The sequence below is a fragment of the Neofelis nebulosa genome, chromosome 14, assembly GCF_028018385.1.
Source record: "Neofelis nebulosa isolate mNeoNeb1 chromosome 14, mNeoNeb1.pri, whole genome shotgun sequence".
Taxonomy (NCBI): Eukaryota; Metazoa; Chordata; class Mammalia; order Carnivora; family Felidae; genus Neofelis; species Neofelis nebulosa.
Window position 1 is genome coordinate 18,055,929 of NC_080795.1, and position 26,346 is coordinate 18,082,274.

Consider the following 26,346-nt stretch of genomic DNA (forward strand, 5'->3'; position numbering starts at 1 on the left):
AAATGATCAATTCTCTCTGGATTTCTCTACTTTACAGATTAGAGACTGGAGGCATAGAAAAATTAGGTAACTTGTTGACACTCATACAACTAGGACATGGAAGAGTCTGAATATGAACCCAGAAAGTGTATCTCCAGAGATCATGCTCCTATTAATCACCATGCTAACTGCTTCCCACATTTGACCTATTTAAGACCTCACATAGTTAATAAATGCATTTGGATGGTGATAGTCAATTCTTGTAGGTCATTAATACTCATTTACATTATATCAGTCATCAGGGAAGAACTTATTTCTCTACAAATGCTTGTGCATGGCAATCTACCCTAAAAACCAAGAGCACACTTTACACACTGTATGTTAGCCAATTTGACAATAAATTATATCCTAAATATAAAAATGGTTGTGGTCCAGGTTCCATTCTTGTCACCACCAATGACCTTTGAAAACAAATAAGGCAGTGGAAATCACTCCAAATTTATGCAGCTAGAAAAATATATGGTCAAAAACAGGAAACTTCTTTAATCAAGTAAAGGCTTTGTGGCTGTGGCTGATGAATATGCAAAGGCTGCTCTAAGTTCATGGGCTCAAGAAATGGCACCAAAGTATAGTTTGTATACTTGATAGAAAGCTTGTTAGTCACTAAGCCCCTCTCTGCCCCTGAAAAAGGAACTAGCTCTATTCCCATATCCTTGATCACATGGTAATGTCCTTTAAAGTGGCAACGGTGAGAAATTCACATTTGACAATGAACAAATCATTCCTTTAATCCTTGGTATTTTTCCAGGTGAAATTATGAGAATAAATACAAAGGGTAACCTGTAAAGAACAGGGAAAAAAGAACAAAAGGAAACCTGAGGGGTGGGTCAAGAAGGAGCAATAGTCTATGTCTCAGCTGGCTACGTTCCTGGGGTCCTGACTGTGCACATAAACTTCTTTTAGCACCAACTGGAGTCACTCTATTCTCTTTCATCAATGCCTTTCTATTTACTATACACAATTCAGAGATCATTATGTCTCAGATCTGCAAGAAAATCATTTCAGTGGGGATGAAATAGGGGGAAAAATACTGTAAGCATAAAGTGATATAAATGCTAGGCTATAACTGTCTGTAGAATTCAGTGGGGTCAAAGAATTCAAGAAGTGAATGCTTTAACCTAGTCTTTCAAGATGTCCACCAAGTGGACTAAGAGAAGAGCATTCCAGACAAGAGGAATGGCTTGAAAAAAAGGCACTTAGAGATACTACAAGTTTAGTGTAGCTAGGGTAATAAACACTGAGCCAAGTATAGTGATGGAAGCTGAGAAGTGTTTAAGAGGCAATCTGGGTGTGGTTTTGAAGGGCCCTATGGGTCATGCCCAATAATTTGAGGTCTATACTCCAGGCCAGTGATTTACCTCCCTATGTATTAAATCACCTAGGGAGCTTTTAAAAATATACTTATAACCAAGTTTCACCTGAGGAACTTAGTCAATCTCTGGCAGTGGGGCCAAGAGTAATCTTTCCAGAGGATTTGATGTATGGTCAGGGTTGGGAATTCTTGCTGACAATGAGGACACTTAAAAGGTTTTATTATTTTTTTTTAATTTTTTTTTTCCAACGTTTTTTATTTATTTTTGGGACAGAGAGAGACAGAGCATGAACGGGGGAGGGGCAGAGAGAGAGGGAGACACAGAATCGGAAACAGGCTCCAGGCTCCGAGCCATCAGCCCAGAGCCTGACGCGGGGCTCGAACTCACGGACCGCGAGATCGTGACCTGGCTGAAGTCGGACGCTTAACCGACTGCGCCACCCAGGCGCCCAAAAGGTTTTAAGTAAACATGTGATGTGGTCAGTTTTTTATTTCAGAAAGATCACCTTGTCTACAGAATGGAGAACAAATAGGAGTCCTATGTGAGGTGACAGAAAGGCAATTTGAGAAACCGGTGCAATTCAAGCTGAAGAAGATAAGGGCCACAACTGTGGCAATGAGAAAGCAGAGGAGAAGTGAAGTAGTTGCCATCTTCCATTCTGGATCTGGCAACAGACTAGAACAGCTATGTGGGTGGAGGATGAGATGGATTATAAAAATGACCACGCTTTTTTCCTCATGTTTCCACAACTTGCAATCACCTCATCAAGAACCAGAGTCTGTTTTTCCACCCCTTGAATCAGGACTGGCCCTGTGACTTACTTTGGCTTGTAGAATGTGGCAGAAGTGATGTTACTAGAGTTCCAACTTTGGTTCCAGGAACTTTGTCAGTTTTCTCTTAGTCTTGGATCCCCTGAGTAAATAAACCCAGGCTAGCCAGATAGATGATGAGAGACACATGGTCCAATTGTCCTGTCATCCCAACTCACAGCCTGCCAACCACTAGACATGAGTGAAGCAATTATAGGTGATGGCAGATATATGAACCATCCCATCTGAGATCACCTTGTATGGAAGACTGTGCTGGACCTAACCTCTTAAACTGTCTAGTTACAAGAACTTTAGGGATGGCAAATATCAAGAGCAACTACTTTAAAGTTCAAAAACTAGTCTCAAACTAGGTTGTTTAAACATCAAAATTGGAAAGTCTTACAAACAAAGGAAACATAATCAACTTAAAATACTATGGTATTGGCCCAAAGTCATGTCTACTTAGTTGAGTAAAGAATCACTAAGGTAATCATTGTAATAATGCCATAGAAGGTCTTGTACTTTTGAAAGAATGTTTTTAATGTATTCCTATTTTTCCATGTATTGTATTGTTTCTCTTAATATGTTTTGTTATTGAGTTTACTAATTATCGATCACTAGGCACACAGAGAAAACTATATGCCACATCTCAAATTTGTGTTCCTGAAATTTAATCCACAACTACATTTGGACATCTGCCTGGATTATGAGGAACTTTTTCTCTTTCAAAAATCATGCCAGAGAAAGCAAAAGTAATGTTGGTTGATGATTTACAAAGGCTCTAACAAAAAAAAAAATGGAAATGCTATTTCCTGCCTCAAACAAAGTTTTTGTTTCTTCTTCATTTTTATCTTTCATTATCATTTATAATACTCTTGTGTGTGTTCAGGTAGCTCACCAAGTTACTGGCTGTTTAAGGCCATTGTATTGGATTTTCATTGCTTAATTACCACTGATGTAGCATTTCTGTTTTATCATCTCACCATTTAACCAAAAGTGGCTTGATTTTTTGTTCAGGGTGTCAAAGAGTTGAAATCAAGATGTCAGCTCAGGCTGTGGTCTCATCTGGGACTCAGGATCTTCTTACATTCTCCCTGGTGCTGGTGAAATTTATTTGCTTGTGGTTATACACTGAGGCCTGTCTCTGTTTTCCCTCTAGTCAACTGAGGACAGCTTTCATCAACTAGGGCCTCCTGAAATTTCTTGCTATGTGGCAGTTCTTAGTACGATGTTTGATTTCCTCCAGGCCAGCAGGAGTGCATTTCTCTGATTTCCTCTTTTGCAACCAGCTAGAGGGAACATTATTTCTCCATGATTAGGTCAGACCCACTGGACAACCTCCTTGTTAAAAAGTGAAATGATTTGGTTCTCTAGTTAAAGCTCCAAAATCCTTTTATAGCAGTACCTAGATTAGTGTTTTATGGGATACCTGGGGGAAAGTGTATATACCAGGGCCAAGAACCTTGAGGGCCATCTTAGAATTCTGCCTACCACACCCATGATTAAGAGATCCTATAATGGCACCATCAGTTACTAATGAAAACAGAAACAAATGACTCCAGTAGAATGAATCCTATCACCCATCCTCTTCACAAGTTTCCCAATCAATAAACTGCCCAGTTGCATGTTGGAGCTCTTCAAGGTGTAGAGACCACAAGTATTCCAAAGCTCCTGTAGATCCAGGTGTCTGACTTGAAAGAGAACCAAGGAGGATTACAGAACAGTCAACTTCAGCACAAGGCTGAGGAGGGGGAGTCACACCTGGGAAAGGCAGCTGTGAATTTCACATATAAGCAAAGGAGAAGGGACAATGCAGTTTTTCCCCAAGGAATTTTGCAGTTTTTGACATGGCACTCACTGGCACCTGTCAAACCAATGAATATTTTTGAGGCTATGTTTTAGTTCGAAAAAATGTCAAACTTTTAGGTACAGAAATTTTTTTTTATCCAATACTCTGATGTTAGAGCTGGAAACAAGCATCATTAGTTTTTCTTTTAACAGGATCTGTCAATTCTATATAGAAACTTTGTGGTCTTATATAAGGCCAACTCTGTTCTTTCCAAGCACAAAGAATTTGTGAAGAAATGTAGGCAGAACATAGTGTTCAGACTCTAATTTTGCTCACCTGCAAACTGTCTCCCTTCCATCATAACTTTATTTAAATCATGGCTATGCTCTTAATTAACAATTTAATTGGTTGGTGCTTTCTCATTCCATTTCTCTGGAGGCATGGTTTTCTGTTTAACTTTCTTGTTTTAATTCTTCAGCCAAACCATAAAATTTAATTAGGAAAGTAACCAGCTTTGTAACAGCGGTTCTAGGTCTAATTAGCTATGCTCTAACTGTATCTTCTCAGATTTCACTCAACATGGCATATACATTTTGCATTTGTTCATGTTTCAGATAAGATGCTGTGAATTTGTAGCTTAAGCATGTAACCCCAATAACTTTTCCAAAGATGATTGGTTGTAGCCGGTGAAGTCAGAAAAATTAACTTAAAGCATCGATATATGCTATTAAACTAAGGGCCACTGAAAAGCCAGGATGTAGGGTGGTTACCTTACCATGTACTACTTTTATGTTGCTATTCTATTGCTATAGAGAAAATTACCACAAACTCACCAGCCATTTACCATTTCATAGTTCTGTAGGTCCTAAGTCCAGACACAGTTGACTGGATTTTCTTTTCAACGTCTCACTGGGCTAAAAGCAAAGTACCAGCTGGGCTGTAGCTTCATTTGGACCTCAGGGTCATTTTCCAAGCTCAGATGGTTGAGGCAGAATTCAGTTCCTTATATTTGTAGGACTGACATTCCCATATCCTTGCTGCTTATCAGCTGGGGGTGGCTTTCATCAGGTAGGGTCAGTAGCATTTCTTATCACATGGCTCCCATGAGTGGTTCACAACTTGAAAGTTTGATTCTTTTTTGAGACAGCAGGAGCACTTCTTTGACTTCTTCCTCCATGAACAGCTGGAGGAAACACTCTGCTTTTAAATAGCTCATCTGATTAGGTGAGGCCCATCTCAGGTTATCTCCCTTCTGTCTCTCAGGGAGATGACTATCCCATCACATTCACAGGCTCTGGCCACACTCAGAGGAGAGATTATGCAAGGTGGATACACCAGTGGGTAGAAATCTTGGCACCATCTTGGAATTCTGACTACCACACTGTGTTTTAGGGAAAGGAGGCAACTAAAAGCTCTCCTCCCCTTGGAGGAGGTGCATGGAGTGGGGGTGTGAGCAAAGGACCTGTTAACAACAGTACCAATTCCATCCCATCAGCTCCACAGGGCACAAGATGACAGACAGTCATATTCTTTGTTGTCTGCCGGCTGCTTTCTTTGCCTGGCCAGAATTGCTGTTTTCAGTGGTGCAAGTGGATCACTCGATATCATTTGAATTTAAAATGACATCCAGTTAGCATGATGCTTTTAGAAAGAAATGTATTTAAGCTCAGTGCTCAAATCTCAGCCCCATAAAACTATTTCTTTAATAAAAAGAAATGAAGAAATGTGCAGAAAAAATTAACACAGCAGGCCTGAATCTGCTTTTGTTAGGTCTGCTTGCAAGTTTGGCCATTAGCTGGCATCTGGAAATTTAGGGTGGTAGGATACCTCCTGAAATCTAAGGAGTGGCTCATGCACACCCAGACTGCACAAACTATATAGTTCATGCCGAACACCTGCTTTGCTTTGGAGAATCCGGAATTTTGGTATGTGCTTGGCAGAGGGGGCCTACATGACTAGGCCCAATAAAAACCCTGGACACTAAGTCTATAATGAACTTCCTTGGTGGACAATATTTCACATATGTTCTCACAACTCCTTGATGGGGGGAACATCCTGTGTAACTCCACAAGGAGAAGCTTCTTGGAAGCCTGTGCCTGGTTTCACCTGCATTTCATGTCACATGCTTTTTCTCTTTGTAGGTTTTTGCTTTGTCTCTGCTATAATAAACCATAGCCATGAGTAGGATTATCAGCTGAATTTAAGTCTTACAAATTTCTGAACGTGGGGGTGGTATTTGCGACTCAAGGAATAAAGTAAATGAGAACATGACCGTGTGCAGATTGAGTCTAGGCTCCATGGCCCAGCAAAGTTGGCCTATTCCTCTCCATTGAGAAAATGATCAGAGTAAACAGATTAGAGGCAGGAGGGCTTCACATGGGTTCTAGAGCGTTGGGCACTGTCTAGATGTGTGCTCCAACTCCACACTGTGACCCAGGGCAAGTTACTTAACCTCTGTCTTGCCCAATTTCTTTAGCTGTAAAACAGCAATAATAGTATCCACCTCACAGAGTTGTTCGAAGGGGACAATTTATACGAAGCAGGTGGACTTGGGACTGGCACATAGTGCCCAAGAGGGGCCGGATTCTCTGTGGTGGGGAGCCGCTAGATCATCATCAACGTTCTGGTATTAACCCCTGTTCTTCCCTTCAACTCTGCTCCCCTCTTCCTCACCAGCCCCCTCTCCTTCCCTGTCTTTAGTTGTCCTCTAAAGCTCCTTTGCGTCCAAACCATGTCCCCTACTCCCTACTTCCTTTCCTCAAGGACTCAATGAACATATACAGCAATTTTTTTAAGTGTGTACAGAAGTGTGTCCAGAAAAGGGCACAATATCATGTATTCTTAGTGTTCAGTCTGACCTATGCTCAACATCTTTTTGTTCCATCTACTACGATTTACAAGAGATTTTAAGTAACCCTCCCAGCCCTCACTGATGTAATTTTATTGCTTTTGATAATGATATGGGATCATCACATATGTAACTATGCAATTTCATTTTTATAACTTTGTAAGGCCTCGCATGTAAATATATTTACAAATGGGGGGAGGAATCATTTCACAGATGTTTTCTCCCAAAGTTTGGTTAAGCATATTTGTTTCATGAAATACTGGACTCCATGATGTAAAGTGGCTATTTTCCCGATAGTGTATCTAAAACACAATTTTAATGGAGACAGAAAATTCTATTTGAAAGCTGCTCTCCTTCTTTGCAAATGTTAAGTCCCTGGTGGGCTCTTTAGGTAGTGTTGAGATATTGCTGCTGAAAAGACTATAGTGGGGTTGATGATCATACATGACCAAAGGAAAGTTTGTGTCAGTATCCTGAAGCAGAAATTCCTTTGAGAAGATGAAGTTTAGGACATGCCTGGTGAGCAGTCTCTGGTATTGGATACAATCACTACAATTTGGGGTGAGCTCCTGCATTTTCACTCTGAGCCCTCGTCATGAGACCCAACATTAATTTGGACAGTGCATATGTAAAAGCTGGGAGTGAGGAGGAAGGAAAGAAGGGGATAAGCTCAAAGTTCCAAACTTCATTTGCAAGTGCATTCAATATTTGAAGGAAAGATGTCAAAGGGAAAAATCAAGTCAAAAAGAAAAGACCGAAAGTTCGATAACTGCATCTCATGAAGACACGGAGACTATCCCTCCTCTCTCATCTCCCTAACATCTTCTTCAGGTAGGATTGTCCTGCAGTCATCCAAGGACATGTGCTTTTCTATCCCATATTGAAGATTAATGAGGCCTTCTTGGTAACCTGATTTGCTATCCATTAAAATGAAGCTAAACCACTACATATTTTGCAGTCTTGCCTTTGTTCTTCATAGGCATGGAAAAAAAAGCCCATCACCGCACTTCTCATTATAACTTTTTAGCTAAAGCTAACACTCAGTTATATGCAATAATATGGAGATGAGAAATTCTCTAACTCTAAAATTCACAAAATTCATCAAAGATTGAATAATCAGAGCCCTTCAACCTTTGCCAACAGAACTTTCTAATCAGACCCACTGAAACATACCAAAATTAATTAACTTGAATTTTTAAAAAAATTTTCCTCACTTCTGCTTGAAGTTTTAATTAATATGAAGTGTAGATGATCAGCAGGAAATTTTAAGAAGGAAAAGTAAAAGTGAAGCTCTAGAAAATTATAAACTAAATTTACCTATTCATTAAAAACAAAAAAAAAACATTTACTGAACTTGTAGGATATTCCTGACATTGACAATATAGCAATGAAAAAATAGATAAAAGCTCTCTCACAAAGCTTACATTCTACTAAGGGAGATGGAAAATAAATGAACCCATAACTAGATAATGGGTCAGATAAATCATATTTTGAGTAACCTTAACTTATTCTTTAAAAAGCTCTTTCAAGTTCTCCCTTAGCATTTTCTTCCCTTGGCTAATAAACTCCACTTACTCAATTCCTGTAGCAAAGCCCTGTAAACACATTATAAGCATTATAAGTGAGCGGACGCTTTTTTACCTTAAGTTGGTGGCACATTTTCTTCAGTGCATTTGCTGCTTCTTCTGTACTGGGAATAAGTCTGATCACCTTATCACTATAAGAAAGGGGAAAAATGGTGTTATTCATCTTCCAAAACTAAAGATTTAGCCATCTCTATCTGCTCGCTTTTTTAACAACTGCCTTTGCAATTAAGAAGAGAAATAGCCAAACTGTGGACTAGACTGACACCAGCAATACCTGGACCAGCAGGTATTTTATCCAGTTATTGTTACTCTCTGATCACATTGGTCTTTTTTCCCCCGCCTTAGAACTATTTATTTTGGGGCCCCTGGGTGGCTCAAACAACTGATTTGGTTCAGCTGAGATTATGATCTCAGGGTTCATGAGTTCGAGCCCCACGTGGAGCCCTGGGTTGGGCTCTGTGCTGCCAGAGATGGTCCTGCTTGGGATTCTCTCTCTCTGTCCCTCCCCATGCTCATGCACATGCTCTCACTCTCTCTCTCAAAATAAACTTCAAAAAATAATAAAACTATTTGTTTTTTAATCAGCTTTTGAAAATTACAAACTCACACTTAAGAAGACAAAGTCCAAAAACACAGGGACGGGGTAACAGGAGCAAGGATTTTCATGAATAGCTCAGAGAAGATAATAAGAAAGCAATTTCTGATGACAAAGGTAAAAGCACTCTTTAAAACTTAATGCTGAGAAGGAAAGTGACTTTCAAGAAGAGAATTTATGAAAGCCATACAACATGGAACCTTTCTCCTGATTTGGATTCTTCCCACTGAGAACAGTAGAGAGAAGCCCATCTCTATGGGTCATCTTATTTCTGCAGTATGGAGCTTCCCAGCTGGCATGGGGGGACAAATTAGAGGGCCATCAATTGTTCAGGTGTCCCGCAAGATGCTGATGGCTATAAAAACTTTTAAGCGATAAAAGTTTAAAATTGATTTTTACTGCCATTAAAATTGTACCAAAGCTGAGATGATATTTAAACACTCTAAAATTTCTTTCAGTAAAGATCCTGAATTGTCTGAGAAGACTAGATGAGTCATTCTCTATAGCAGTGACCTCCCCACAAGGTATGTCAAAGAGGTATCATTATATCATGATGAGGACAGGTTGGAAAGCACAGCTCTAATATATAATAATCACAACTGCTCAATGTTTTGCATATAGTTATTTATTAATGGCTGGTATAAAGGAGATCATTGAGAGCAATTGATTTCTAGAAATTTAAGTTTCCTGTACTAAATAGGTACAACCAGAATACTTTTCATAACCCTTTATAGCATTTTATAATGACTGAAGATAAAGATTAATACCATATATACATGTACATATATATACATACAGCACAAAACAAAAACTCTAGCAGTTGACCCACAACTTATCTCTCCAGCCTCAAAGGTATACTGGAACAAGGATAGAATTGGCATATTTTTCTATGATTTTACTACTTAGATGAATAGCTGTGTTCAAGGCTAGGTAAGATTAATATAGAGGTCATTAGACCCCAAGGGAGACTTCCAGATTTGTTGGAAAATTATTCTTTAGGGCTATGTGTTCATTTCCAATCACTTTAGCTTTGTTATCTCAAAGGATCCTGTTATACCTTCTTTAGGTCTATGAATTAAAAGGCCCTTGACTTGTTGATAATTTAGTATGTTTTAGGCACTACTAACCTAATGTCACTTAGGTTTCCTCAGAATCACACAAAACCACCTCTCAGTATCAATGTCATGCAGTCTATTTTCCCAGGAAAAAATAAAAGTACAGGGAAAGAAAAAACCAAGTCACTGTGAAGCAGTTCCAAACATGACTTTGTAATTTAAATGTAATTCACACCTTTTCTCTTTCATTTCTGGTACACAGTTCTCTGTCTTTTATTTTTCCTGGCTTCATCATATTCTGGCCTCTCCCACCTGACCCAATATAATTCTTGGCAGAGAAAGGCAACTCCGCTGGGTGATATGGTTGTTTTTGAGGGATGGATCATTTGACAGCTTGCTGAAAAACACCTCCATCTGGGCCCTTATCACCTCCTCAAGAGTGCAAAGAGAGCAATCTGAAGCTGTTTTACAGCCATAGGAAGATTTCTTTTTCTTAAATGATGGATAATTCAACCTGGCAATTGGTTCTTCTCCTGTGAGATGGGAGGATAAAAGGATAAAAGATGACCACTCCTGGGACTATTTAATTCTGAGAGTGATTGCTCAAACCCAGCTTGGTCACCTTTATCACAAAAAGTTCACTTCATCATAACTTGTAGAAATTCTCAAGTGTGACTTGAGATATGTGTTTATTTGATTACTTATCAGAGAAAAAGGAGAATAAGGAAAGTTATTTAGGAAAACCCAATAAATTTCATATATTTTAAACCCGTAAGTTTTATTACACTAACCAGTAACTGAAACCAACAAGAATGCTCTATTCAGTGTGCAAAACTAAATGCCCCGCCCCCCCCGCCCCCTCCAAATGCCCCACTTGTTCAACCAAATAGCTTACTCTCCCTAGATCTGATAGCTAGTCTTTTTTGAAATGGCCAACAATAATCCAGCACTACAAACAGGAAAGTTTCAGAATGTAAAGTAGCTCCTGGAACTCCGAGGAAAAACTAGCTAAACATAACCATTAAAGATGGTTGGAGAGGCTTTCCTTAGAACTGATTTTTTTTTCAACCACTAGGTGGCAACATCAATTTAAGACCCCCTTTGCTACCCTTTGGGATTGAGAGAAATCACAGGTCTGAATAGGGGCTGAGGTTAGAGAGCTGACTGGGTATGCACATGTGTTTGTAAATCAGGTATTTCAAGCTCAGGAAATCTATATAGTTTACTTAGAAAGCATAGGCACTTTCAATTTTAAGTATGTCATATAGAGGAAGGGTATTCCAGACAGCTAATTGCCGAGTAATTCTATATTCACTCATGATATACTTCAATTTTGCCCCTTACCTTCCAGGACTAATTAAGTTATGTTGCTATAACGCTAGCACCAAGCTGCCAGTTGATTACTGATCCTTATGTACAGTGGCAACCATAAGAATGATATTAAACACACTTAATCAATGTAAAAAGCATTATTAAATGCATAATGAGAACATATGCATCCAGAGAAGAGTATTTAGCAAAAGAATACCTTCTCTACCTTTTTACAATCTTCCTGGGCTTCAGTTTCCTCATCAAAGGAGTGAGCAGTGAACTAACTCATTTTCCTTTTCAAGTTCTAAAACTATGCTGCTCAAAGCTGATGCCTACCATATTTATTGCTATGCCTTGACTGCAACTCCTATGGGAGAAAGCCTGTTTTATGGGCAACTGGAGAATCCACAGACTCCTTTTGAAACACATAGATCTGAAACTCCAGATATTGCCTCCTGGATCTTGGCATAAACTTTCACAATTGATTCCACTATTAAACTCTAGATTTCTTTGTAAATTATAGAGCCAATTTATAAATCTATGCTTGTAAAAATAAATTATAGCAGATACAAAATATAATTCCCCTCCCAGTTCTCTTTCATGCCAACTCTCCCATTGTCCCCTACTGGCCACTGTTAATTTTTCTGTGATTCATTCCTGGCTGTCTTGCATTTACTCATGGGTATATTCACATACGATGGTTTCGTAACATCTCATAATTTGCTTTTAATTTTCACTTAATACGCAACGTTTAAAACACTTTTTAAAATAAACAGCTGGATTCTATGTGTTACTGTTTTATTTTAGAGTTTTAGGCCTATATTTATAAGGGAGACATTTTTAAAAATAAGCTTTTTATAAACAAACATGTTCTTTTTGAATCACCCTTTTTTGATTTTTGGTATCATTAAAAGCTAGCCTCACAGAATTGGAAATTTCTCAGCTTTGTAATATGCCTTGACAACTCGAATGGCACAGAAACTGTGTCCCTGATTGTTTTGTAGAATACACCCCTAAAGTTACTCAAGGTGAAACAAACTTTTTGACAGTTTAGGGTCAGATATCTACCTTCTGATCTCTTAAGTGGATATTGGTCTATTCAGTTTTCTTCTGGGCTTTTTGAGTTAATTTTGCTAATTTACATTTCCTGAAAAACTTGTAAGTTATAAGATAAACATAATTAAAATGTCATATTTAAGGCATCTTCATCTGTGGTGTTGTCCCTTTCTATGTACTAATTTGTGATTTATTTTTACTTTTTATTTTAGAGAGAGAGAGTGCACAAGTGGGGGAAAAGGGAAGAGGGGTAGAGAGGGATAGGAAGAGGGAAAGAGACAGATACAGAGACACACACAGAATACCTTAAGCAGGCTCCATGCTCAGCAGGGCTCAATCCCAAGACCCTGGGATCATGACCTGAGCTGAAATCAAGAGTCAAAGGCTAAACCAACTAGGCAATCCAGAGGTCCCTGTTTGTGATTTTAAATAAAAATTCTTCAGACTTGGGGTGTCTTGGTGGCTCAGTTGGTTGAGTGACTGACTTTGGCTCAGGTCATGATCTTGCAGTTTTTGAGTTTGAGCCCCATGTCGGGCTCTGTGCTGACAGCTCAAACCCTGGAGTCTGCCTCGGATTCTGTGGCTCCCCCTCTCTCTACCCCTCCCCCTGCTCATACTCTGTCTCTCAATAATAAATAAATGTTAAAAAAAATTCTTCAGACTTTCTAAGAATTGGTTTTTTTCTAAAAAAAAAAAAATCTAAAGATTAATTGGTTTAAAAAAAGATCATTGTTTTGGGGGTGCCTGCGTGGCTCAGTCAGTTAAGCATCTAATTTCAGCTCAGGTGATGATTTCACAGTTTGTGGGTTCAAGCCCCATGTCAAGCCCCTCTGAGCTGTCAGCACAGAGCCTGGAGCCTGTTTCAGATTCTGTGTCTCCCTCCCTCTCTCTCTGCCCCTCCCCTGTTCACACTCTGTCTCTGTTTCATAAATAAACTTTAAAAAAAAATCATTTTTTTTGTTAATAAATTGTTTTTTGTATGTATATAATTTCTACTTGAAATGATAAATTCTATATGAATTCTGTCTTCTTTACGTCTATTTTGTTACTCACGTTTTAACAGGTGAATAATATTCCATTGTGTGTATGTGTATATATACACATATCACAATTTCTTTATCCATTCATTCATTGATGGTCACTTAGTTGCTTCGCTATCTTGGCTATTGTAAATAATGCTACAGTAAACATGGGGTACAGATACCTTTATGAATTAGTGTTTTATCTCTTGATAAACACCCAGAAGTGGAATTGCTGGATCATATGGTAGTTGTAATTTTTAAGGGATCTCCATACTGTTTTCTATAGTGGCTATACCAGTTTATGTTTCCATCAACAGTGCACAAAGCATTCTTTTTTTCCACACCCTCACCAACATTTATGGTTTTGGTAATAGCTATTCTAACAGAAGGGGAGTGATATTGCATTTTGGTTTTGATTGGCATTACCCTGATGATTATGTTGTGCACCTGTTCATGTGCCTGCTGTCTATCTGTATATCTTCTTTGGAAAAATATGTATTTAGATCTTCTGCCCATTTTTCAGTTTTTGGCTATTGAGTTGTATGAATTCTTTATTTCAGATACCAGCCACTTATGGAATAGGTGATTTGTAAATAATTTCCCCCATTTGGTAGGCTGCCTTTACATTCTGTGATGGTTTTCTTTACTGTGCAGAAGCTTCATCTCATGTAACCCCAACTTGTTTATTTTTGCTTTTGGGGTCAGATTGAAAAATCATCACCAAGGGCTATGTCAAAGGCCTTATTCATTATGACTCCTTCCAGGAGTCTTATGATTTCATGTCTTACATTTAAGTCTTTAATTCACTTTGCATTAATTTTCACGTATGGTATAAGATAGTGGTCCAGTTTCATTCTTTTGCATGTAGCTGTCCCATTTCCCAGCCTCATTTATTGAAGAGATTGTCCTTTCCCATTGTATATTCTTGGTTCTTTTGTCATAATTAATTGACCACATAGGTGTAGGTTTATTTCTGGGTGCTCTATTTTGTCCCAGTGATCTGTGTATCTGTTTTTATACCAGTGCCATTCTGTTTTGATTACTACACCTTGGTGGTGTACTTTGAAATCAGAGTACGATACCTCCAGCTTAGGTCTTATTTCTCAAAATTACTTTGGGCTCTTTGAGGGCTCTTGTTTTATACGATTTTTAGGACTGTTTCTTCTATTTCTGTGAAAAATGCAATTGGCATTTCAATAGGGATTGCACTTAATCTGTAGATCACTTTGAGAAGTATGAACATTTTAACATTATATCTTCCATTCCATGAGCATGGAATGTCTTTCCACTTATTTCTTAATTCTTTCATTAAGGTCTTAGTTTTCAACATACATCTTTTACCTCCTTGGTTAACTTGATTTCTAGGTATTGTATTCTTTTTGATGCAGTTGTAAATGGGATAGATAATTGTGGTTTTTAGTTTCTCTTTGTTAAAGAGTTATTTTGAAGGATGTCAAAAAATTTTGTCTATTAAAAATGCTTAATTATGTTAAATTTTTGTCATTGTCTGCTAAATTTGACAATTTTTGATAGAATTTTAATATGCTTACTATTATTTTGGATTTGTCAGTTTGATTTAAAAACTCTTAATTCATGTATTTTAATGAGTAGCTATAAATATTAATGACTATCTTCTGAATGGAATAAAGCTTTTATTTTAAAATGTTTCTAGAAAATCCTTCTATGGCTCATTTAATACTCTTAAAATTCCTTTCTTGCCAAATGATTGGGACAGTTTTGCCTATATCTTTCTTATGCTTCCCCCCCCACAAATATGGTTCTTGCAAACATAATACTGGAATTTTAAAAAATTTAACTAGTAAGATTTTTCTGACTTTTAAGTGGAGAATTTTACTCATTCCCATTAATTATAATACCTAATATGTGTGATTTTCTTTTTATAAATTTAATATGCATAAAAACATAAGGCAAATACATTTTCCAGTATTAATACACTTTTACAGGAGATGGAGGTAAGATGGCGGTGTAGTAGGGGGATCCTGCACTTGCCTCATCCCTCAAACACAGCTAGGTAATTACCAAATCATTTTGAACACCCAAGAAATTTATCTGAGGACTGTGAAAACTGCACAGCTAGGAGGAGAAATTAGACCATATTGTGGAAGGCAGGAGGTGCAGACGTGATCATGGGTGCTGCCGAGGGGAGGGGGCCCTGATTATGGAGTGGGGGGGAGAGATGCATAAGGGATCACATAGAAAAAACACTTCTCCCAAACCACTGACCTGGACAATGAGACACTGATTATCATGAGCTTTCATGAGCAGCAGAGCTTAAAAAATGAAGTTTTTAGAAGTCAGCTCTGTGGCAGGTGTAGAGTTTGGCAAGCATAGGGGTGCTTTTGTGGAGAAAGAGGGTAGAAGCCTAGGAGTAGACAGTGTGGTCTGAGGATACCCTGGGTGGCACTGGGAAAGACAGTTCCCCATCTTGGAGTACATTTGATAGAGGTTAACTGCATCTCAGGGGACAAGAGAGACAATGGGTGCAATCCCATTGCTCCATTCATTAGCATAGGAGCAGAGACACCTGCTGAGGGTAGCTAATCTAGACACCAGCTTTTTGTTGTACTTTACCATAAACTCCAAGCCCCTGTGAATTTATGCAAGTGCCTTTCTGGGAAAAACCAGCACCGGCCACAGCATGACAAGACCTTCCCCCAGAGGATCAGTGTGGGTCTGCATCATGCCAGATCTAAAGTTTGGAGTTCTGAAACTCCAGTTTATCTCCGGTGTTCTGGAGATAAAACACAGGTGCACTGTGCTGCCAGGTAGGCAGGTGGCCCGGACACAGACAGGGTGAAGGTAGGAATCTGAAGTTTGTCTAGGACACACCAAAGATTGTTTGCTCTTCTGTGAAGGTTTCCTGAATGGTGGTGGGTGCAAACTCCCCTCTCCAAGGATGAGAGAGGGGACTAATGCCATTCCATCCCTGTATGTCAGCACCAATAGACTTTAGTGAGCAGTACTGCTTGCACAGTGGAGATTTGAGCCACTTACACCAAGCCCCATCCCCTGCACTCTGCAGGGTGCTTCTGTACTAGGGCAACTGTGCCTGACAGCCAGAGCAACAGCAGGCCCCTCCCCCAGAACAGCAGCACAAATCCCTCACAGGCACAAAACCTACTGACCATAGAGTGCTGCAAAACTTCGTTCTAGTGGAAACAGGATCTAGCCTCTTTTAACAAGCAGACCAAAGTATACCTCCTTAAAACTTGCCAGACATGGGACAAGGTCCCAACACTCCTCATTGTAGGCAAGGAGAAACTCTGCAGAGGACTGATCAGAGGGAAAGAGCAACCAAAACTCAACAGCAGAGTGCACACAGCATACACCAGAAACACTTTCTGAAGTGCCAGGCCCTGGACAGTATAGGACCTCTTCTTAATATAGCTATTGCTCTCAGGAGAAGGAAACATATCAGGCTTTCCAAACCTAAACAGAATGCCAATATGGAAGAATTCATCCCAAAAGAAAGAACAAGAAAAGGTCATGGCCAGGGTTCTAGTTAAAACAGGTAGAAGTAGGGGTGCCTGGATGACTCAGTTGGTTGAGCATCCAATTTCAGCTCAGGTCATGATCTCACAATTCATGGGTTCAAGCCCCTCATTGGGCTTTGTGCTGACAGCTCAGAGCCTGGAGCCTGCTTCAGATTCTGTGTCTTCTTTCTCTGTTCTTCCCCCTCTTGCACTCTGTCACTCTCAAAAACAAGCAAACATTAAAAAAAAAACAGGTAGAAGTAATATGCCTGAGCTAGAATTTAAAACAATCAAAGATTCTAGCTTGGCTTGAGAAAGGGAGTCCTTTAGTACAGAAACAAAAGACCTAAAACGCAGACAGGCGGAAATAAAAAAATGTTGTAATTGAGATGCAACATTGAGTGGATATAATGACAAGGATGGAAGAAACAGGAACAAATTAAGTGATATAGAAAATAAAATTATGCAAGCTAATGAAGATTAAGAGGGAAATATATATATTGGATCACAAGTGTGATTTGGGAACTCAGCAACTCCATAAAGCATAATAACATTCATATCATAGGAGTCCCAGAAGAAGAGAGGGAAGAAGAGAGAGAAAAGGAGGCAGAAGTTTTATTTAAGCAAAATATAGCTGAAAACTTCCCTCATCTGGGAAAGGAAGCAGACATCCAAATACAGGAGGCACAGAGAACTATCAAAATCAACAAAAGCAGGCCATCCATCAACATATATTGTAGTAAAATTTGCAAAATACAGAGATAAAAAAAATCCTGGGAGCAGGAGGGAAAAGAAATCCCTAACTTCCAAGGCAAGACAAATAAGGTTCACAGCAAATTGATCTGCAGAAACTCGGCAGGCAAGAAGGGAGTAACATGATATATTCAACATGCTGAAGGGGAAAAATACGCAGTCAAGAATACTTTATCCAGCAAAACTGTCATTAAGAATAGAAGGGAGACAGTTTCCCAAACAAAAACTAAAGGAGTTTGTGATCACTAAGCCAACCCTGCAAGAAATATTAAAGGGGACTCTTTGGGAAAGAAAGACCAAAAGTGACAAAGATAGAAAGGAACAAAGAAAATCTCCAGGAACAACTTAACTGGTAATACAATGGCACTAAATTCATATCTATCAATAATCACATTGAATGTAAATGGGCTAAATGCCCCGATCGAAAGATATAGGGTATCAGAATGGGGTTTTTTTTTTGGGGGGGGGGGGGGCGCCTGGGTGGCTCAGTCAGTTGAGCTTCTGACTTCAGCTCAGGTCATGATCTTGCAGTTTGTGGGTTTGGGCCCTGCATTGGGCTCTGGGCTGACAACTCAGAGCCTGAATCCTGCTTCAGATTCTGTGTCTCCCATTCTCTCTGCCCCTCTTATGCTCATGCTCTCTAATAAATAAACGTTAAAAAATTAGAAAAAAAATAGTTTTTTTTTTAAAAGACCCATTTATAGGCTGCCTATCAGAGACTCACTGTAGACCTAAAGACAATTACAGACAAAGTGAGGGGATAGAGAACATTTATCATGCTAATGGACGTCAAAAGAAAGCTGGAGTAGCCGTATTTATATCAGAAAAACTAGATTTTAAACCAAAGACTGTAACAAGAGATGAAGAATGGCACTATATCATAATAAAGGATTCTACCCAATAAGATGTAGCAATATTATTTATGCCCGTAAGTTGGAAGCATGCAAATATATAAGTCAATCACAAACAAAAACTCCTTGATAATAGTAAAATAATAGTAGGGGACTTTAATACCACACTTATAGCAATGGACAGATCATTTAAGCAGAAGATCAACAAGGAAACAATGGCTTTGAATGACACACTGGTCCAGATGGACTTAACAGACATGTTCAGAAGATTTCATCCTAAAGTAGCAGAATACGCTTTTTTAAAAAAAAATCTATTTTGAGAGAGAGAGAGAGAGCATGAGCAGGGGAGGGGCAGAAAGAGATTAAGAATCTCAAGTAGGCTCAATCCCATAAACCACGAGATCATGACTTGAGCCAAAATCAACAGCCAGATGCTCAACCAATTGAGCCAACCAGGTGCTCCAGAGTACACATTCTTTTTGAAGCATACATAACATGCTCCAGAATAGATTACATACTGGATCACAAATCAGGCCTCAACAAATACAAAAAGATTGAGATCATACATGCATATTTCTCTCTCCACAATGCTTGAAACTTGAAGTGAACGACAAGAAAAAAATTGGAAATACCACAAATACATGGAAGTTAAAGAACATCCTGCTAAAGAATGAATCAGTTAACCAGGAAATTAAAAAAGCAATTTAAAAAAAACATGGAAGTAAATGAAAATACGACAGTCCAAAACCTTTGAGATGCAGCAAAAGCAGTCATGAGAAGGAAGTATGTACCAATACAGGCCTACCTCAAGAAGAAGGGTCCCAAAATTTCCTGCTCTAATCATTATGATTTCTATTCTACTGCTGGCTTTGGGGTTTCTTTGCTGCTCTGTTTCTAGTTCCTTTAGGTGTGAGGTTAGGGTCTGTATTTGGGATTTTTCTTGCTTCCTGAGATAGGCTTGGATTGCAATATATCTTCCTCTTAGGACTGCCTTTGCTGCATCTCAAAAAATTTAGATTGTTGTGTTTTTTCATTTGCTTCCATATATTTTTAAATTTCTTCTTTAATTTTCTGTTGACCCATTCATTCTTCAGTAGGGTGTTCTTTAATCTCCATGCATTTGGAGGCTTTCCAATTTTTTTCTTGTGATTGATTTTAAGTTTCATAGCATTATGACCTGAAAATATGCATTGTATGATATCAATCCTTTTTATTTGTTGAGGATTGGTTTGTGACCAAGTATATATTTTGGAGAATGTTCCATGTACACTCAAGAAGAATGTGCATTCTGCTGCTTTTGGATGGAAAGTTCTCAATATATCCATCAAGTCCATCAGGTCCAATCTATCATTCAAGGCCATTGTTCCTTTATTGACTTTTTGCCTGGATGATCTGTTCATTGCTTTAAGTGGAATAATAAAGTCATCTATAATTACAATATTATCAGCAAGTTTGCTCAAGTTTGTGATTAATTGACTTATATATTTGGGTTCTTTCAAGTTTGGGGCATAAACATTTACAATTATTAGCTCTTCCTGATGGATAGCTTAATTATGATATAATGCCCTTCTTCATCTCTTGTTACAGTCTTTAAAGTCTAGTTTGTCTGATAGAAGTATGGTAAAACCAAAGCAGGAACATCACAATCCAGTACTTTAGCCTATACTACACAGCTATAATCAAGATAGCATGGTATCGGCACAAAAACAGACACATAGACCAATGGAACACAATAGAGAACCTACAATTGGACCCAGAAAAGTATGGCCAACTAATCTTTGACAAAGCAGGAAAGAATATCCAATGGAAAAGAGACAGTGTCTTTAGCAAATGGTGCTGGGGAGAACTGGACAGCAACATGCAGAAGAATGAAACTGGATCACTTTCTTACACCATACACAAACTCAAAATGGATGAAAGAGCTAAATGTGAGACAGAAACCATAAAAACCCTAGAGAAGAACACAGGCAACAACCTCTGTGTCCTCAGCTGCAGCAATTTCTTGCTCAACACGTTTCCAAAGGCAAGAGAAATAACAGCAAAAATGAACTATTGCGACCTCATCAAGATAAAAACTTCTGCATTGCAAAGGAAACAATCAACAAAACTAAAAGGCAACTGACAGAATGGGAAAAGATATTTGCAAATGACATATTGGATAAAGATTTAGTATTTAAAATCTATGAAGAACTTCTCCAACTCAGCACCCAAAAAACAATCCAGTGAAAACATGGGCAAAAGACATGAATGGACACTTTTCCAAAGATGACATCCAGATGGCCAACAGACACATGAAAAGATGCTCAACATCACTCATCATCAAGGAAATACAAATCAAAGCCACACTGAGATACCACCTCATGCTAGTTAGAGTGGCTAAAATTGACAACTCAGGAAACCACAGATGTTGGCAAGGTTGTGGAGAAACAGGAACACTCTTGAGCACTACTAGGTTTATCCAAAGGATACAGGAGTGCTGATTCACAGGGGCACATGCATCTCAATGTTTACAGCAGTGCTGTGAACAATGGCCAAATTATGGAAAGAGCCCAAATGTCCATCAACAGACAAATGAATAAAGAAGATGCGGTGTATATATATGCAACGGAATACTACTCAGCAATGAAAAAGGCAATCTTGCCATTTGCAACAATGTGGATGGAACTGGAAGGAATTATGCTAAGTGAAATAAGTCAGAGAAAGGCAGATATATATGTTCTTAGATATGGAATTTGAGAAACTTAACAGAAGACCATGGGGAAGGGAAGGAAATAGTTACAAACCGAGAGGAAGGCAAACAATAAGAGACTTTTAAATACAGAGAACAAACTGAGGGTTGATGGAGGGGCAGGAAAAATGTGTGATGGGCATTGAGGAGGACACTTGTTGGGATGAGCACTGGGTATTGTATGTAAGGGATAAATCATGGGAATCTACTCCTGAAGCCAAGAGCACACTGTATACTATGTAGGTTAGCTAACAATAAATTATTTTTTAAAAAGAATAAAGGAGCTAGAAAAGAATAAAGCCTAAAGTCAGAATAAGGGAAATAATAAAGATTAGAGCAAAAATAAATGATATAGAAACAAACCCCACCAGAATAGATCAATGAAACTAGGAGCTGGATTTTTCAGACTAAAATTGATGAACCTCTAGCCAAACTTGTCAAAAAGAAGAGAGAGAGGACCCAAATGGATAATCATGAATGAGAGAGAGAGATCACAACCAAAACCACAGAAATACAATTAGAAGAGATTATGAAATATTATATGCCAACAAATTGTGCAATCTGGAAGGAATGGATAAATGCTTAGAGACCTATAAACTACCAAAACTGAAACAGGAAGAAATTGCAAATTTTAACAGACCCATTACTTCCCAGGGAAATTCCCAAGAAATTCTTAACAGAATTAATATTTTTTTCTTAAACTTTTCCAAAAAGTAGAAATGGAAGGAAAACTTCCAAACTCATTCTAGGAGGTCAGCATTACCTTGATTCCAAAGCCAGGCAAAGACCTCACTAAAAAGGAGAATTATAGGCCAATATTCATTATGCACATGGATGCTAAAATTCTCAACAAGATGCTAACAAATAGAATTCAAGAGTACATTGAAAGAAATATTCACCACAATGGAGTGGAAATTATTCCTGGGCTGCAAGGTGGTTCAATATTTGCAAATCAATGTGATACACCATGTTAATAAAAGAAAAGAACCATATGGTCCCGTCAATAGATGCAGAAAAACTTTTGACAAAATACAGTATCCATTCAGAAAGAAAGAAAAGAAAGAAAGAAAAGAAAGAAAGAAAGACTCTCAACAAAGTAGGGATAGAGGAAACATACCTGAACATCATAAAGGCCATTCATGAAAGACCTACAGCTACTATCATCCTCAATGGGGAAATCTTTTCCTCTATGATCAGGAACAAGACAGGGATATCCACCCTTACCAGTGTTATTTAATGTAGTACTCAAAGTTCTAGCTTCAGCAATTAGACAACAAAAGAAATAGAAGGCATCCAGATCAGCATGAAAGTAGTCAAACTTACTGTTCACAGAGGGCATGATACTCTACATGGAAAACCTTCAAGACTCCACCAAAAAAATTGCTAGACATGATAAATAAAATCAGCCAAGTCACAGGATACAAAATCTATTGCATTTCTATTCACCAATAATGAAGCAGAAATCAAGTAATCAATACCATTTACAATTGCACCAAAACTCCTAAAATACCTAGGAATAACCCTAACCCAAAATATAAAAGATCTGTATTCTGAAAACTTTGAACACTTATGAAAGAAACTGAAGATGACACAAAGAAATGGAAAAAAAAATGCATGTTTATGGGTTGGTAAAACATTGTTAAAAGGTCTATACTAGCCAAGACAATTCTACATCTACAAGGCAATCCCTATCAAAATATCATCAGCATTTTTCACAGAGCTAGAATAAACAATCCTAAAATTTGTAGTTAACCACAAAAGATCCAAACAGGCAAAGCAACCTTAAAGAAAAGCAAAGCTGGAGGCATCACAATTACACTTAAAGCTATATTACGAAGCCATAGTGATCCAGACAGTACATTACTGATACAAAAACAGACACATAGATTAAAAAAACCAGAAAACCCAAAAATGGACCCATAACTATATGGTCAACTAATCTCTGACACAGTAGGAAAGAATATTCTTCAGTCTCTTCAAGTGGTGTTGGGAAAACTGGACAGCAACATGCAGAGGAATGAAACTGGACCACTTTCTTACATCATATACCAAAATAAAATCAAAATGAATTAGAGACTTAAATGTGACACCGGAAACCTCAAAATCCTAGAGAAGAACACCTACAGCAACCTCTATGATGTTGGCTATCGCAACTTCCTACTAGACATCTCTGGATACAAGGGTAATAAAAGCAAAAATGAACTTTTGGAACTTAAGATAAAAAGCTTCTGCACAGTGAAAGAAACAATCAACAAAACTAAAGCACAACCTACAGAATGGGAAAAGATATTTGCACATGACATAGCTGATAAAGGGTTAGTATCCAAAGTCTGCAAAGAACTTATCAAACTCAATGCCCCAAAAAATAATCCAGTGAAGAAACAGGCAGAAGACATGAACACTTTTTCCAAAGATGACATCCCTGTGGCAAACACACGAAAAGATTCTCAACATCATTCATCATGCAGAAAATACAAATTAAAACTACAATGAGATACCACCTCACACCAGAATGCTAAAATTAACACAGAAAACCAAAGAGGTTGGTGAGAACGTGAAAGGGGAACCCTCTTATGTTGTTGGTGGTAATGCACACTGGACAAGTCATTGTGGCAAACAGTATGGAGGTTCCTCACAAAGTTAAAAATGCAACTACCCTATGACCCAGTAATCACACTCCAAGATATTTATCCAAAATACAAAGACTCAAAGGGACATGTGCACCCTGAGGTTTATAGCACCATTGTCAACAATAGCCAAATTATGGAAAGAGCCCATAATGGCTCTGATGGATGAAGAAAATTTGGTGTGTATACACACACACACACACACACACACACACACACACACACACACAGGAATACCACTTAGCCATCAAAAAGAAGGAAATCTTGCCATTTTCAATGACATGGATGGAGATAAGGTATATCATGCTAAGCAAAATAGGTCAGTAAAGGACAAATACCATATGATTTCACTCACATGTGGAATCTGAGAAAAACAGATGAACACAGGGGAAGGAAGAAAAAAAAGAGGAAGGGAAACCATAGGAGACTTAACTATAGAAAACAAACAGGGTTTCTGGAGGGGAGCTGGGTAAGGGATGGGCTAAATTGGTGTTAGGTATTAAGGAGGGCACTTTTGATGAGCACTAGGTGCTATAAGTGATGAACGACTAAATTTTACTCCTGAAATCAACATTACACTATATATTAACTAGAATTGAAATAAAAGCTTGAGGTAAAAAAAAAAATACATGTATACACGTGTGACCTTGTTAAACTTTTGAGAGAGCAAGAGAGAAAGTGGGGGAGGGGCAGAGAGAGAGGAAGGAGAATCTTAAGCAAGCTCCATACCGTCAGCACAGAGCCTGACACAAAGCTTGATCCCATGAAACGTGAGATCATGACCTTGAGCTGAAATCTTGACTGAGCCACCCAGGCACCCCTATTTTTTGTTATGGGTTCTTGCCTTTCCTCTTCTTGGAGTTCTCCACCAGCTTTTCCTATCTAGTAGTATGCCAGCTATGCATCTTATTTCAATTTAAGTGATTTCTTATAAATTTTACAAACAGATACTTCTTTCATGTGTAGAATCGAGACTTTGTATATTTCCTCCTTGAACAAGATCTCAAGAATTTTTTCATCTCCCCCCCCCCTCCCTGTTTTCCTCCTCCTTTGCTCCATGCTTTTTTAAAAATCACCTAGGATTTTTGTAGCACATTTCGTCTAAGTGTGGCTCTCTGAATTGGGTCCCCTCAAAATTCGTATGTTGAAGTCCTACCTCCAGTATCTCAAAATCAGTATATTTTGAGATAAGGTCTTTACAGAGGTAAGTTAAAATGAGGTTGCTGGGATGAGGGAATTTAGGCACAGACATGCAAAGGGAAAACACCGTGAAGACATAGGAAGAAGATAGCCATCTGCAAGCTAAGAAAGGCCTCAGTAGAAATCAAATCTGATGACACCATGTTCTCAGACTTCCAGTACCAGAACTGTGAGAAAAATTCCTGCGCTTTACGTCACCCAGTCTGTGGTACTTTGTTTCCACAGCCCTAGGAAACTATTATATAAACTGAAGATGGCAGCTTAATGACTATATCCTCAAGGAGACATTCCTTGATATCTGGATGACTTGATTCACTTTGTTTCTATATTTCCCCAAAGCTGAATACAGATCTTACCACAACACTTGTTGTGGTTATTCGTTAGGATCTTTATCTCCTGAGCTCTGAACTCCATATAAGGAACTCAATGCATTTTGGTTTATTCTGTGGGAGTCCTGTGAGAGTCTCTATAAAGTGGTTTGAAGCTTGCCTTGTGGGGTCTAAGGCTAGGTTTGTGTTTTCACTCCAACTTCCAGATCATTAAGAGTGTAAATTAGGAGTCCTCACCCATACATTGGGAGACCTGGGGGATCTGCTTTTTAGTGATCTCCCATCACCCAAATCTCTAGGAGACTAAAACCTCCATTTCGCCAGCTGTAGGGAGTTTTTCTCCACACTTTGAAGTTCCCTACTTTCTCTATTTAAACTTTCTTGCAGCTCTCCATGTCTTCCCTGTTACAGGCATTAGAAACCCAGCCTAAGTCTTGACAGTCCCTTTTCATAGTCCTGACTCCCAGAAGCACATGGTATCAGCTTTTCCTTTCCACTTTAGCTTTGTTTTTTGCCTCCAATTGTTTTGGCGTCTGGAAATGTCCTTTTTTTTCTACAAAGTTACAAAGTTATATACTAAAACAAATGACAGTATGATAAAAGCATTTACTCTGGAGACAGTTGTCAGCAATAGCTGTGGACCTCGGGCAATGCTTTTCACTTCTCTGTGCCTCAGCCCCTCTATCTATAGAGTGGAGTTACTGGTATTTAATTCATGTGTTATCATGAGGATTAAAGGAGCATACATGTCAAGTGCTTAAAATAACACCTCACACAGACTAAGGACTATATAGATGTTTGGTATTAGGAGATTTTTATATTTTTGTCAGATTTTCACTTTATCCAGTATTTATGCTTTAGGGTTCCTGACTACAAATCCTCAGTATTTTAAGTTCTATTATACTTTAATATGTTGATTGAAATAAAAGGGGGGTATTATT

General features: G+C 38.5%; 1 protein-coding gene across 2 annotated transcripts in view; it reads right to left on the reverse strand.

Moving 5' to 3' along the window:
- Window positions 1-26,346, reverse strand: part of CPA6 (carboxypeptidase A6) — a 541,179-nt gene that overhangs the window by 172,186 nt on the left and 342,647 nt on the right. For both annotated transcript variants that reach the window (XM_058699770.1, XM_058699769.1), the window contains one exon: window positions 8,440-8,515. In XM_058699770.1, the coding sequence (XP_058555753.1) occupies window positions 8,440-8,515 (76 nt within the window). The remainder of the gene's footprint in view (window positions 1-8,439; window positions 8,516-26,346) is intronic.